A 14,661-nucleotide genomic window follows, 5' to 3' on the forward strand; every position below is an offset into this window, starting at 1 on the left:
TCTTAAATCAAGTACTGCTCAAATCAGCAGATACTTCTGAAATTGTGCCATCTGTGCCTCAGCTCACTCACCATGTAATGGTAATAATGCTACTTCTAAAAGAAGGTTGTGGGAGATTTTGAAAATAAATTAGCTTAATGTTTTGTGATGCAGTCAAGAATAACGAATTGGATGAGGGTGAAGGCTGAAGGAGCTGAAAGATTATACTGTGAAGTAGTGTCATGCACCTACCATCTAATGCAAAGTCTAATTTAAACATGGAGTTCATCAGCTGGAAACTACAAAGGTGAAGGAAAGATACAAAGGAAAAGAAAGATCTGGAACATTGCTAGGTCTTGTGATAATTGAGGCAGCACTTTCGTGGTCTCTTAAAAAGTGATCTTAAAAGGTCTCAGTGGCTGTCAGAGAAGCACTAATGCCTTTGAGCTTTTGGGAGAGCTCCTCTGGACACTTGTCTATACTTCCATCTTCACAGCAGAAAGATGAGAGCAAACTGGAGAAAGGGTCAGTGAGGCTGTTAGCAGGGTCAGAGGAATGGGTGGCCAGTTTTAAAAGATACAGAAGAATATATGGCCTTGCAAAATGAAGACTGAGGGATGAATAAAACAGCAGTTTGAAAATACACCTGAAGGATTAACAGCAAGATGGAAACTGAATGAGATGAGGTACAGTTCTTGGCAGAACAGTCATTAGGTTTGAAATGAATGGGAATAAGCTGATGTTGAAAATCAAATTGTCTCTTAAGAAGGTAGTGAAAGTCTTGGGCAGCATCCCAAAGGACAGAGTGGAAGACCCCTTGTTGGGCTGGAGGTGAGGCTTGAGCCCTTTGAGAAGGGCGTGAGCAGGGTCTGGACTCTGTCTCAGGAGTCTGTAGCCAGTTAAATGTGTTAACTGTAGCAGATGCAGCACGCACACTTGGACATCCTGCCTTCAATGCTTGTGGGTAGTTGACCTTTTCCTTCTCTCAAGTGAATTCAAGTCATTAGGAATTATCTCTAAATATTCTGGCCCCATACATGAGAGCTTGAGCTGCTTTAATCTTCGTAAGCCTTGGGGAGCCAGACTACCAGTGTGTGTGCCCCACAGAGTCTGGGAGCATGAGAGGAGATCTCTTTCAGATGGCTGGTTTTTAACATGCAGCCAGAGAGGTCTGTAGAGTGCCTGAGCATGTGTTCAGAGAAGGGGATGTATGTGCTCTCTGTTAGCATTTCCAAGATGCAGAAAAGCCTCATGTCTGTTTGCTCCAGGATGTCTGTTAGTCTTGGTTTCTGCAGCATTTTGGAGTTGAAAAACTCCGTTGTGTAAGGGCTGAAGGAAAAGATACATCGTTGGAGTGGAAACATTGCCATTCTCAGCCTTTGGGTGGCTTCCACTTCATGTTTGTCACATGCAGTTCATATCTGAAAGGAACATGTGTCACTGCTGATGTGATGTGCCATGTCATAAAAGCTTGGTGACATTTTCTGACCTCTTGAAAACTAATGAAAGAGGTTTGCAACTTGCAAATGCCATCTGCTGTGGCAAAGCAGCTTCCCAGATCTCTAATCACATATGCCTCTTGTGAAATGCTGCATCACCTTGAAAAAAACCAGCATATTAATGGAGGAAGCTTGTCTTTTCACTCATTCCCAAATTCTTTACATAATTCATCTATTAAGTTTTTTTGCTTATTAAGAACCCTGAGGGGTGGAAGTTGCAGTAAATCCATGATAGCTTTAGGAGTTCTGTTTCATTAGAGCTGTATTTATTTCCTGATTTTTTGGTACTCTGAATTGGAACCATTCTCCCTATGATCTTAATCTTTTGCAGATACTCCTGGGGTTCACAGATGGAAGTGTGGAAAGTCTGAGCTGTCTCAGGAACACGTAACAGGACTTTTGAGGGGAGTGTAAAAAGGAGGGGAGTGTTCTTTATTAATCTGTGCTTATTCCTGTAGTCCATTATGGGAACTGAGATGTGCTAATTACTTTAAATTGATTTAACTTATGTCACAGCGATAGCCTCAGATGTGGGATAAGGAGACCAAATGTTGGATTCAGTTTTTGCTGGGCTGACAGCTTATATAATGAACAGTTTTGAATCAGTAGGGACAGTTTTTACAGCCTGGAAGTGTTTCATGCTTGGATAGGAGAGAAGAGCACTTTATCCACTGATCTTTTCCTTTGCATAGTGCTGTTGTTGGCTGCTCTGGCTTTTGCATGTCAATAAGACAAACTTTCTAAAGAGAGGATTTATTGCAGGAAATGTGTCCATTTTACAGGCCACGTACATGCATTAATTTCTGAGCAACAATGAGCAAAAGCTACCTCAGATGGTGCCTGGGTACAAAACTGCATCTCTGCAGACTGGTGAGAGGCAACAGACCTCCCTTCTGTCACAAACAGTGCTTTTTGTGTTTGCTGAGACGAGTGCGAGCATTGTCTAGCCCTCACAACCAGCGCTGAAGAAGTTAGGTCTGTTTTTATCACTGTGTTACAGGCAGGGAAGGAGGTGTGCTGAAAAATGAAGTGACAACACTAGCAAATCTGTGTAAGCAGCAGAGCAAGGTACCAGAAGCCTTGGCTTGCCAGCCTGTCTCATTACATCATGCCCAAGTGCCCTGGGCAAACCCTGTTCTTTTGACTGTGTTTGTACATAGCATTGGTGACATAGCAGTCTTCAATACTGATTCTCATTCTGATTTTTATACGTAAGATTGCCATTTCCATGGCAGGACCTGTCCTCAGGCTCCTTCTTGATAAAAAGATCTTGTCATTTCTTCATTGGGGCGTCGAGAGGTGAGGCTGAATGTGCACGGGTGTCACAGAATGGATAAATAAAAAATACCACCCAGGGACAAGAGAAATCAAGAAGCCTGTGAGCATCACTCTGGATGTCATGTTCTGAGGTGGCAGGGGTATGTTCTCAGTCCAACACTTGCAAGACAAAGTCATTACAGTGTGCTGCTCCCTCCTAGCAGACCAGATGGAAAGGTCCCACTGTGCACATACCGCCCCAAGGGTCCTGCTCACAGATGGAGCGATGAAACCCAGAAGCTGCTGTGCAGGAGATCAGTGGGGTTTTTGTAGCTGCTTTGCCATGTAGCCGTTTCAGTCTGACCTGTTTTTATAGATCCTGATGAGGTCTGCAAAACAAACTTATTTTTAACTGCTATTCACATGATTCTTATCTTACCATTCGTAATTTCAAGGAGCTAATATGGGAGTTGGTTGGGATAGGTTTTTGCCCTGGCTGCTCTGCAAGTGCTGTAATGACTTTTTTGCCTGCTTTGGCCCTAGAACAGAAGGAGAAGCCGTCTCTTTTTTGCAGTAGCTGCAAAGGGACAATGATCAGATTAGCAGTTACTGCTTGGTGCAGTGTAAAGCTACAGTTTTATTGTGAAATCAACCTCTCGGTGTGGCCTGGGAGATACCAGCACAGGCACCTGAAACAGAGGATGTTTGAACTCCTTAGAGGATACTGTGTAGCTTTTTATCACAGCCCAGTCATAGCTGACATTTAAAATGTGCCGCAAGGAGGGAGGGACGGGAGATCAGGAGACGTCTCAGTCGAGGTATTGCAGCCCATCTGGGCTTTTCAGAGCGAGAAACTGTACCCAGCTGGGTATCACTGGATGGTATCAAAATGCTTGCTTTGTTGTCTGCTTGAATAATAACCAGGTGCAGCGTGTGTGGGAGGGGATTTTCGGGGCAGAAAAACTCCTTAGCATCCAGCTAAGGGAACGGCAAGGCGCCGCTGTCGGGAAGGCTCCGCGAGGAGCCGGGCCTGCCGCTTTCCTGCCGACGCTGAGCCGCTTCTCTGCTTTTAGGAACTTTCCGCTGTACGTTCTGCGAGACCGAAGTGGAAGAGGATGAGTCGGCGATGCCCAAAAAGGACGCGAGGACGCTCGTTGCGAGATTTAACGAGCAGATTGAGCCCATCTACGCGCTGCTTCGGGAGACGGAGGACGTTAACTTAGCCTACGAAATCCTGGAGCCAGAACCCACAGAGATTCCCGCCCTGAAGCAGAGGTGGGAGCGCGCCTGGTCTTCCCTCGCTGTACTCCTTCCTTGTAGAGCGTTCCTCTGCTCTGTGCGGCTTTCCCGACCCTTGTGCAGGGCTTGCTTGTACTGCCCCAACTATGCAAACAACTGACAGATTGCTCCAGGGATGTGAGGTTTACAAGGAGGCAGAGGGCTGTAACCATTTTTTACTAAACAAGGCACATGGCTGCCCTCTGCATGTATTGTTCTGTGAGGTGGGATGCTTGAATTGCCTTGCTGCAGCTGGTGTGCACGCCAAGCCCTTGGCCCAATACTTAAAAAATGCAAACTGCAGCTGCTTGACAAAGTTCTGAAGGTGCCATCTATGCTGCCTTCTATCTCTCAAATACTTATCTTTCATCTGTTCCTTTTGCTTCTCCTCAGCTTTTGAAATGAAGCTATCTGCAATCCACACCTTGTATTTCAAATCCTCGTATTACAACATTCTAGTTTGAAGACATTGCTTCTAATAAGCAGGTTTTTTCCCTTCTGATTTTTCCCTACTTGTTACACACCTCTTCTTTTCAGAAGACCATGTTGGAATCAAAAACTCCTTAAAATGTTCTTACCCATGGGAAATGACACTTTCTTTCAGAACATTCCTAGCTTCACAAAAACAGATGATGTTTAAATAATGCAGAAAGATGTGGGGAGCTGTCAGTTTTGTCAGCTGTGGTGAAATGTGATGCACTTCTCTGTATTTAAAAAAAAATTAATTATACACATGGGGGAAAAGAACTGTACCATGAGGGGAAGCATTCCCACAGTGCCTTGGAGTGCTTGGCTTAAGTTAATAGGAGAGCAAGCAGGATACTTTTTTTTTCTCTCAGGCTAACCTTGAGAAAGAATGTTCCTCATATATTCATGCTAGACAGCTTCTAATTAATATAATAAAAAATCTTTGTCTGTTCATACTCTTTCTCTAGCCAAGAAGGTAGCATTTTTTTTTTCCCCTCATCATTCTGCTAGAAAAACAGAAGCAATATAAAGAGCAGAAAAGATTTTTCCAAGGTCACTCAACATGTTTTTGGTGATATGGGGAATTCTTTGAAGCCTTTATACCCAAGCTGAATCACTAGACTGCTTTAAAATCCCTTTTCAGTAGTTTAAGTAGTAGAACTGGGCTAACCCTACCAAAAAGAGAGTAATTTTTCAGTCTTCCCTTTTCGTGTACAGGAAATTATCACAGCAGAGGCCTGGTGCAGTCCCATGATTAAATAGCAACGCCCACTTACTTGACTCTTAAATACTTAAAAAACATTGTAAATGATTAATTACTCTGTGCAAGGAATGACAAAATAAATAGGCAGCTTTTTAAATGCTTACTTGAACACAACTTTCTTCAGCACATACAGCGATTTAATTATTTATTAACTCTTATTAATTCAAAGCAGTTAATTCCATGAAAGCACTGCTGTGAGATTTTTTTAAAGTGCCAAACCCTGGGTTATTTATTCTCTCTGTTTTTATGGAGTCTTCAGTGTCTGAAATCATTGACAAAACTGACATTTGGTGATTTTGAAACAAAGCGAAAAGGTCACAAGATGCCTGCATCTTCTCTTTGCAGTAACTTGGGCAACTTCACGTGTTTTAGGAGAATTACAGCTCTAAGTGCCCCCACTGGCATTGCATAACTGTCATTCACCTGCCCTGGGAAACTGGGTAGATCTTCATTTACGTTTTCGTAAGAGGTTGTTAATTTTCTTAATCATGGGAGAGCATGAATTAGCCCCACAGGTTTCAAAATAAACCTGCTTTACTTAAACTCTGTTTTTTAAAAAAATACGGATTTTAATAACCCTTCTATTTCCTTGTGTCAAAATAGCATGAATTCAATTAACAAAAAATCTTCACTGAATTAATTTTCTGTGGTCATGCTGTCAAGAACCATGGGTTGTCTGTTGTGAAGTTGAAGCTCTTAAGAGCAGCACAGTGAAAATGTGTTTTGTTTTATCTCAGATGTGGCCAAAAAAAAAAAAAAAAAAAAAAAAAAAAAAAAAAAAAAAAAGTTATCCCCATTATCCAAGACCTTTCTTAATAGTCTGGGCAGGATTGAGATGAAATTTTCAAGTTGTTTGCCCACTGCACAGTGTGGTTTCTGTGGGCCATACCTCAGCTGTGTCAAGGGCTATTTATGTTGCCTTTAAAGAAGGCAGCTAAACCGCTCATTTCGGGATTTCCATCAGGTGAATAAAACAGCCTAAATGTAGCCACTGAGCTGCCACAGTTCCAGCCTGCAGGGTGGCCATTTGAAGTCTAGAGCAAGGTGGGGAACAAGTAGTTTGTGGATCTAAGAGAGAAAGAGAGATGTAAGAGGTCCCTTCATCTGCTCTGTGCTGCCTGTAAGGCAGCTCTCACTCCTGGCCTTTTGTTGGTGCCTGCTCCAGTGGTGTCTAAGCCTGTACTTTGGAACAGGTTGCTGAAGAGCAAGTTCTCCTCTTGCAGAAAGAAGTGTTCTTCCCCTGCTTAGGTAGTCTTGGGGTGGTGCTCACACCTACCAACAGTGTCACTGAAGATAAAAAGACAAAAATTGAGGCACATTTGCAAAGCTCACTGGGGTCCAAAATGAGACAGAAAGTGTGTAGATAGCTCCAGCTCAGTGTGGGATATTGCAGTGGTTCACGTGAAGCAATTAGTGCTGTAGGTGTCTCTTAGAAGTGTTGCTTTCATTATTGAAACGCTCCTGACGTCATGGAATAAGTGTTTTGTGGTTCTGTGTAGGAAAAAAGTTAATTTCAGGCACACTTCGAGGGGCTTCTGTGCAAAAGTATTATTAGGTAGCTCCTGGCACTACTGAGGGTTTAGTGTCACGCTGTAGTCGTGGGGAGGGAGAGCTTGGGTGAGAGCTGCATTGTGCATCCTGCAAGGAAAGTGGATTACATAAAATCGTCAGGGAAACTAGTTAGAGATTTCTATTGTGTGGGAAGCAGAGTGGTGCTTTTCACAGAACACACGCCTGTCTTGGAGAGCTGAAAGGTACCAACACTTGAAATAACACGCTGGGAAGAAGGTCTCCGTGTGCTTCCTTAGGTTACGTAAGAAATACATGCGCGTGAGCCTCCTGCCCTAAAATTCAAGGCTGCTGTGAAGCTCTCCTGGCAGAGCTGGCTGCAGGATTGCTGAGGACACGAGACATGCTAACATGGCTGCTGTGGAGTATTCTGTTAACAGATCATCCCAGCCATTCCACTACTGAGAGGCTGTCAGAGGCTCGATCAACACTGTGGCTGAACACACCAGTATTTTTTTATCTGGGGAAGAGTGATGTTCACCTACCCGTGTAATTGCCCCTCTCCGTTGTACATCTAAAAATCCAGCAGAATTAGCTCATCAGACAGTGGTAATGTCCTTGCTGAACTAAAAAAAACCCTTCATATTAGTCAGGTCTCTTCAAATGCAACTTTATTTTAAGCTGCTTGGTTGGAGAAAAGGTCATTGGGTAGACAGCAGCAACTGAACCACGCTCACTGATGACAACTGTCACCTCAGCTGGCATCCTGGAGTATTCCTGATGGATTTACTCTGGACAAGAGGAGGAGTCAAGGCAGGGCTGTTCCTCATGAAAAGCTGTAGCTACCCCCAGCAATCAGATGACTGAAATTATTTAGCTGAGGGTGGGTGCGGTCTGCAGCAGATTTGTTTCTCTGGAAAGATGAAATCTCATTCTGAAGTAGAGGAACAGTCACACAGTTTGGCTTTCCCCACTCTATGCATATGCAGCAGCACAGGCCAGGGTGTATTTTAGGCTCATTGCCATCATCAGTGTGCAGAAAATATTCCACCTGATACCCTCTTTTGATCAGATCCAAGCAGGAATGTTTTTCTCCATCAGTCTCCTGAGCTAGAAGGGGCCCTCGAGGGAAGTGTGCTGAGAGCAAAGGAGGGCTAGGCTTTGACTGCCTTCACATGGGTCAGCCCCTTTATTTCTCCAGCTTTTCCACAGTGAAGGCAGTTCTCTCTCCTCCTGCACGCCATCAGCACACAAAGCCTTTCTCCAGCCCTAATCCTCTGGTTTTAAGGTGCTCTCTCTTCTTTCTTCTCTGCCTTCGCTCTCCAGCCCTCCCAAGGCTGCGTCTGTGGATAGTACAGCTCTCCTGTGTAACACAGGAGAGGTGACTTCTCATGTACATTGTCACTCACAGTTCAAGCAAAGGTGTGAACTGTGTTTTTCACGGGGAGTTAACTCCTTCAGGAGTCCTGTGATGGATAACAGTTCACAGCTCTGAGCATGCTGAGTCCCTGGGCCTACTATCTAACTTGGTTAAAACTTCAGTGCTATGTTAATGCAGTATTTGATTGGTGTGTGAAGGCCAAAAAGAGGCTTTTGCAAATACCAGACTACTGTTTGACTGTGTTTTGCTGCAGTGGCTTTTGTTTCAGGGAATTCTGGGATTTTACGCTTGTTTTAACATGCGCACATCTGCATCTCTAGAGCTGTCTCTTCAGTGTCTCTGGTGGATGTTGCCCTGGCCCTGTGTAGGGTTTCTCACTAGAGATCCACAAGTTTCCCAAACCAGCAAGCTGGCACAGAAATTCCTGGCAGCATGTGTTAGAACTGAGAATGAAAGTTCTCAGTGCAGATAATGGGAGATAACTAATCATAATTTAAGTGCTTTTGTCTAAGGAGGGGCTTGTTCTGAGAGCTCTGTTTTTCTCTCTTTAACTTCCACGTAGCAAGGAGCGTGCGGCTGGTGCTGGTTCGGGGGCAGCAGCTGGCCTTACAGGCGGGCACCATCAGGAAGCATGGACTACAAAAGGACCGTCGTACGAGGACTTGTATACCCAGAATGTTGTCATCAGCATGGAGGACCAGGAGGATCTGAGCAGGTCTGCAAGTGAAGGGAAGCCAGCCAGAGAGAGACCCATTTGGCTGCGTGAGAGCACGGTGCAGGGGGCTTATGACCCTGACGAAATCAAAGATGGTAAGAAATTCACAGAGCAGAAGTGCTGCTCTGCTTACACGAGGCCTTTACAGTGCTGTCACAAATGTGTTCTGCTTTGTGCGTGTACGGCTGCTGCTCCCAGCACTGGAGCATCTGCTCCCCTCTGCTGTGCAAAGCACCTGTGTGTGGGCAGATGTAAAAATTCCTTGGATCCAGGATTGAAATCTAGGGCAGTAAAGCTGAGCTGTCCATGAAATTTTGTGGGGGCTTCTAAAATGTTAATTAACTGTTATGTCTTCCACCTTGAGAGCTTATTGCTTCTAGATGAAGGTCTTTCAGTTTCATCTAGAAAGCTGTCTCCCTAACAGGTCACTGCTGAAAAGTAACATTTATTAATGTTCAGTGACTCTGAAATCTACTAAATCTACCAGCAGTGTTTATATGCTGCTAGCCTTCTTGCCAATTGTTTCTCAAAACTTGTTATATATGAAGAATACTCAGAAATAGAGCTTCTGGAAGTACAGTAGGAAGGTCTGTCACCATGACAGGTGAGTCTTTCTTCCCTTCTGTTTGTTTCTTATTATCTCTGCTTTTATTTTCATTCATCTTGGGGTCAGGTTGTCCACAGACCAGGGTCAAGATCTTATAACCATGAGTAGAAACATTCTGCTTTGTGCTGTTTAAGCTTCCATGCTAAAACTGGAAATGGAGACCTTTTATAATTTTTACAAGAATGAGTCAGTAGGTACAATCTTTAGAGTAATTTTAGGATTATGGACTGAAACTGTTGATACCCTAGGAAGAAAAGATGGCAAAAGGGAGTTGTGTGTGAGTATGTGACCCTGGAATTCATCCCATGTTCAGGAGAGGAGTGGAGTATTTAGGTGTAACAGAAGTGAAGAAAATAGATGTGATATGGTGGTCAGAGGATACATAAAGAACTTGTTGGCATGTAGTGCCTTTCAAATGTATTATGGATCCCAAAACATTTTTCAAATAGATTAAGTGAAGTGAGACGATTGAACAACGTGCTCCTGCAGTCTGTAGCAGATGTTGTTGTTACTCACCAGCCATGGTGAGTTCTCACCCCATTTTCTGCTAGACATTCAATTCACCTGTAGTTTTAAATCAACTCCTTGAGACAACTTTTGGTGTACACAGCATAAATGTTTCTCAAGAAGTCACTAAGGGACATGGAGGTGGAGTATCTCCTTACAGGATGGTGGCATCGCTGCTTAACCTACTCAGATACTGAAGATCAACATGGGAGCTTGTGGAAATGGCCTGCAATTGCTGCTGCAACACATAAACAGGAAGGACAGGAAGAGACCATTGACAGAAAAGATTCACTGCTTGGATCTGGCAGAAACAGTTCTTGCAAGCAAGAGACAGCCTCTCTGAGCCACGAAGACAGCCTTTGTGGAGCTGTCTCTGGCTGTTGTATTTTCACAGCTCTCAGTGTGATGAGCTATGATATTTTTTCACCGAGGTGCTCTGCTACAGCCTCTTATGTTCCACAGTCACAAGCAGTGAGCTGAGCACACGACTGCCAGCATAATGCCTTTCTTTTTCCTTTCTTCCAGGAATTTGGCAGTACTCTAATATTAGTAGTTGTAGCCACCACCCATTACTACAGCTTTATTTACAATGAAAACAGAACTCTGGTGAAATTAGGAATGCTTCTTTTGGCCTTTATTTTACCACAGGAAAGGAGTGACCACAAACTGCCCTGGCTTTTAGTGCTAAATGCAGAACTTACTTCCTTCACAATATTTTTTTCATCTCAAGTTGAAAAACGGAACCAGCACATTTCTGACTGGAGAGGGGAAAGACTTGGGAGCTGTGTGGCTGCATGTGGTGCTGAAACCATGAGGGTCTTGTATCTTGGAGAAATGGGCAAGTGGCTGCCTGTATGAAGGCAGAATGCCAACACCTCAGCTCCAGCAATTGTTCATGGGCAGCATCTTTTGGTGTAAGACAGAAAGTTTGCCACAGGGAGCCTGTCCTACTTTTTAGGACTCTTTTTTTTTTTTTTTTCCCATATTTAATTTTTTGTTCTGTTTGTGGGGTTTTTAAATTATTTATTTTTTTTCCATACTGCCTGTAGTTCTTTTTGTGCTAGGTGGACTCACACCCAAATGAGGAATTAAGAGAGGTTTTCTGTGGGATGCTACTTTTTGAGCAGAATTTTACCTTTTGCATCCATGAACTGCAGCCATCCTGCCTACCAGAGCCATATTGAACCCTCCCAGCTGTTGTACATCCAAGTTACTGAAAGAGGAGCACAGGCCAGGTGTGTCAGCTGGGACACTGCAGTCTCCTTCAAATAAGAGGTGCAGGGAGCCACAGGGACTGTCTGGGCTGTGTTTCAGCTTGGAGAGCAGGCACTGGTTAGTGCTGTGCTGCACAGCTGGGCTGCAGGCTGTCGGCTGCATCTGCTCCATGCCACCACCATCTTCCTGTAAGGAGCTTTTCCCCTTCCTGCCTTGTATAGATGCCCCTCTGAGCTCACCAGGCATGGCTGCTCTAAATGTTGTGTTATAACACATAGTTTCCACATATTCTTTGTCTGGATCCGTTTCTTCTCTATTACCCTTACAGGCAGGGAGCTCAGCAGGATAGGGGTCTGTATTTTAAGGACTGCTTTGCTTTCTGCTCCACTGTAATGCCTGAGTTGGACACCTCTCTGGGGAAGTCTTTTCCAGGTGCCCGTCCATCGTGCATTTGTTGTCTTCACTTGCAATGCTCCTGGTCAAGGCTTGCATCTGGGAGCCACAGTGACTCTAGGCCTCCCAGCTCCTTGGAAATGTCAGTACTTGCTCTGCCATAATGAGACATAACTGTCTCTGCCTTTCAAGGGAGAGGAGGAGTTGGCACAGAGGAAGGGTGTGACTTGGCCAGCTGAGCTCAGCAGCAGTAATTAATGAAGGTTACAAAAGCTTGCAGGGCCGTCACACAGATCTCTGTGAGGAAATGCTCATTCCCTTGTGTCCCTTTGCAGGGGGCCGGGATCTGGATGCGTTCCAGGAGCGTGAGGAGGGCCGGGCAGCCCTGGATGACAACGAGGAGGTGATGCGGGCCCTGCTCATCCACGAGAAGAAGACGCCTTCCGTTTCCGCCGTCACCGTCAGCGGTGCCGCTCCTCTCTCCGGCGGCAACGCGAGCGACTCCGAGAGCGAGACGAGCGAGTCGGAGGAGGAGTCCCCTCCCCGCCCTGCCGCCACGGCCACCACGACGTATGGGCTGGAGGAGGAGGAGGAGGATGAAGAGTTCGAGGTGGTGGCAGAAGACCCCACTGTCACAGTGGCTGGGCGTCCGCATTCTTACAGCCAAGTGAGCCAGCGCCCCGAGCTGGTGGCCCAGATGACGCCAGAGGAAAAAGAGGTTTACATAGCCATGGGGCAACGCATGTTCGAGGACATGTTTGATTAACTGGTCCCTGCCGTGGCATTTTTTAAAAGGTGACTTTTTGAGGCAGAGGCTCTTTGGCAGAACAGAAGGCTGGAGCGCATCTTCCCTCCCCTGTGCGCAGGCAGGGTCACTGCTAATCTCAGGCATCCTGCTCCCCGTGAGCGGGGCCGCGGCAGAGCTGCATGTGCCAAAACACGTAGGGGAGGACGAGTCTCAGAAGTGAGGATGCTTTACAAGGTGAAAATCTGCTTCAGGGTGCCCTGCACAGGCACTGCTTTAACTTTCTCCAAGGCCCCTAGCAGCTCTTTCTCCCGATGACTTTAAGCTGATTTTTGTTGCAGATCCCAGTGAAGTCCTCATGCCTGCTCTCAGGGCACATAAGGGCTCCGTAGTCTGAGCAGAGCGCTCTGCAGAGCAGGGCCTGTGTAACATACAGCTGCCTGTGCTCAGCGAGGGGAGCACTTGTCTGCTCAGACAGGGCTTGTAGCTGACCCTCTGCCAGCAGCCACTGGCCACCAGAGTGGCTCTTTCTGAGCAGGCCTGAGCAACCTCTTCTTGCTCTCGTTCGCTCCATACTGGGATTCAGCACCTCAGGGTCAGGTGTAACTTGAGCCAAAGCCTTGGCAAGCACATGCAGTCAGTCACTTTTTGTCAGTGTAACAGATGCCCTCCATGGATCTGAGCTGCCAGTGCTCTGACTTGCTGGGAGATACCTTCATTTTCCAATATTGCTGCCTGTTGCTTCTGCCTAGCCCTGTCCATGAAAACATGCAGACAGTTCACAGTGGGTAGAGCTGCTGTCAGGCAGTGCCAGAGAAGTGGCATAACGAAGTTTTATTTGCAATCTCACCAGGGCTGTATGATTTTAAGAGGAATTATACGATTTTGAATTCTGCTTGGCACACTCTTTTACCACAGAAGGACATTTGTCAGTGCCTATAGAGCAATATAATGTTTTTAATGTTTTTCTCTTTCAATTGAAAATGTTGCTTTTTTAAAATGGTTGTGTTTTCCTACATAGTACTACAATAAAACAAAATTATAGAAGAGTTCTGTGTTCCAGAAAGTAGGGGCAACATTATGTGCTGTTCCACTTATATGGGCAGTACAAATTTGCTGTTCACTGAGACTGTAAATCTGTTTTATACTAACTATGCTTTCTATGTTCTGCTAACCTTGTAATGCCTCCTTTGTGGTTTGATTTTCAGTTTCTCAATACTCTGAACCCCCTCTTTTTTAAATAGTGTTTTAAATTTTCTTTTAAGTCATTTTAAAGAGGAATAAATAAACAGAAACTTCTCCCCTTTGTCATCTTTCAGTTTATCTTGTGCCTAGTTGGGAATGTTGTTTGCTTATAACTTTGATTTATTGGATTCAAGGCAAAAAAAAAAGGCAATTTGAGCTCTCCTTTGAGAGGACCATTTGAAATCCCACTGTATATTGATTCTCCTTAGCAGAGCTTCCTTGAATGCCTCTTGGAATCTCCTGCACTTCCAGGATGGATGTTCCATTACATCAGTGCTATGTAAAAAAACAGAGGCTGGTTTTGATCAGCACTTCCATTTCTTTCCTCCTTCCTCAAGGGAAGCGTGGGCTGGTGGTAGAGGACTCGCAGACATCGTACTGCTGGTTAAAATGGTGTTCTTGTGTAGACTGGCTTCCAAGATCTTGTATCAAGCTTCCAGATAGCAAGTCACAGAGCTGATAAGTCAGGTTCAGTGATCAGCTAGCAGAAAAAAAAAAGTGCTGTACCCATTCTGTCTAGATTTAATCTAGCTGAATTCAATATTAACACTGGAGAAAAGCAGGTAGATTTGCAAGGAGCCAAAAGCAGAAACTGAGAACTAATCCTGAATACAGAAAGCTGCTCATGCTCTGAGCTCACCAGGACCATCCACGGAGTTTTCAGTTTGCAAAATCAAGCTATAGGTTTAGTGAAGACAAAGTGAAGAAATACCCAGCATAAAAATCTATTAAGTAGTGGTTTTCTTAATAAGCCCATTTAACTGTGGTTTGTGCAGCAGTTGCAGTTTTTGTCATTCAGCAAGGCAGGTCCTGCACATGGGGAAGTCAGAGCGGTGGTTGTGGGGTTTGCCTTCCATCTTTCATCCTCCTCATGCAGCCCTCGGGAGGACCGGAAAGGTCAAAGGTGCATGAGCAGATGCCATCATTGTTTCCTGCCTCTCCAACAGTTGCTGGCATTAGAAAGGATGGCTGCTCTGCTCTGTTCCAGCCAGCTGGGGCTGTTGAAGGACAGCCATACACGGCTGCTTCCCTGTCCGTGACAAGCATGGCTTGAATGAACAGAGGAGGCAGTTGCTAGTGCCCTCTTTCTCTTCCCGCAG

At 45.1% G+C, this 14,661-nt stretch overlaps 1 protein-coding gene across 2 annotated transcripts in view; it reads left to right on the top strand.

Moving 5' to 3' along the window:
• Nucleotides 1-13,624, top strand: part of GTF2E1 (general transcription factor IIE subunit 1) — a 48,692-nt gene extending 35,068 nt beyond the window's left edge. Inside the window, exons 3-5 of one of the 2 annotated variants that reach the window (XM_040056770.2) lie at nucleotides 3,809-4,010; nucleotides 8,697-8,944; nucleotides 11,907-13,624. In XM_040056770.2, the coding sequence (XP_039912704.1) occupies nucleotides 3,809-4,010; nucleotides 8,697-8,944; nucleotides 11,907-12,337 (881 nt within the window). In that variant the 3' untranslated portion in view covers nucleotides 12,338-13,624. The remainder of the gene's footprint in view (nucleotides 1-3,808; nucleotides 4,011-8,696; nucleotides 8,945-11,906) is intronic. The other variant, XM_040056771.2, reaches the window with a different exon arrangement.
• Nucleotides 13,625-14,661: the final 1,037 nt, after the last annotated feature.

This window comes from Hirundo rustica, chromosome 2 (genome assembly GCF_015227805.2).
Source record: "Hirundo rustica isolate bHirRus1 chromosome 2, bHirRus1.pri.v3, whole genome shotgun sequence".
NCBI classification, from domain to species: domain Eukaryota; kingdom Metazoa; phylum Chordata; class Aves; order Passeriformes; family Hirundinidae; genus Hirundo; species Hirundo rustica.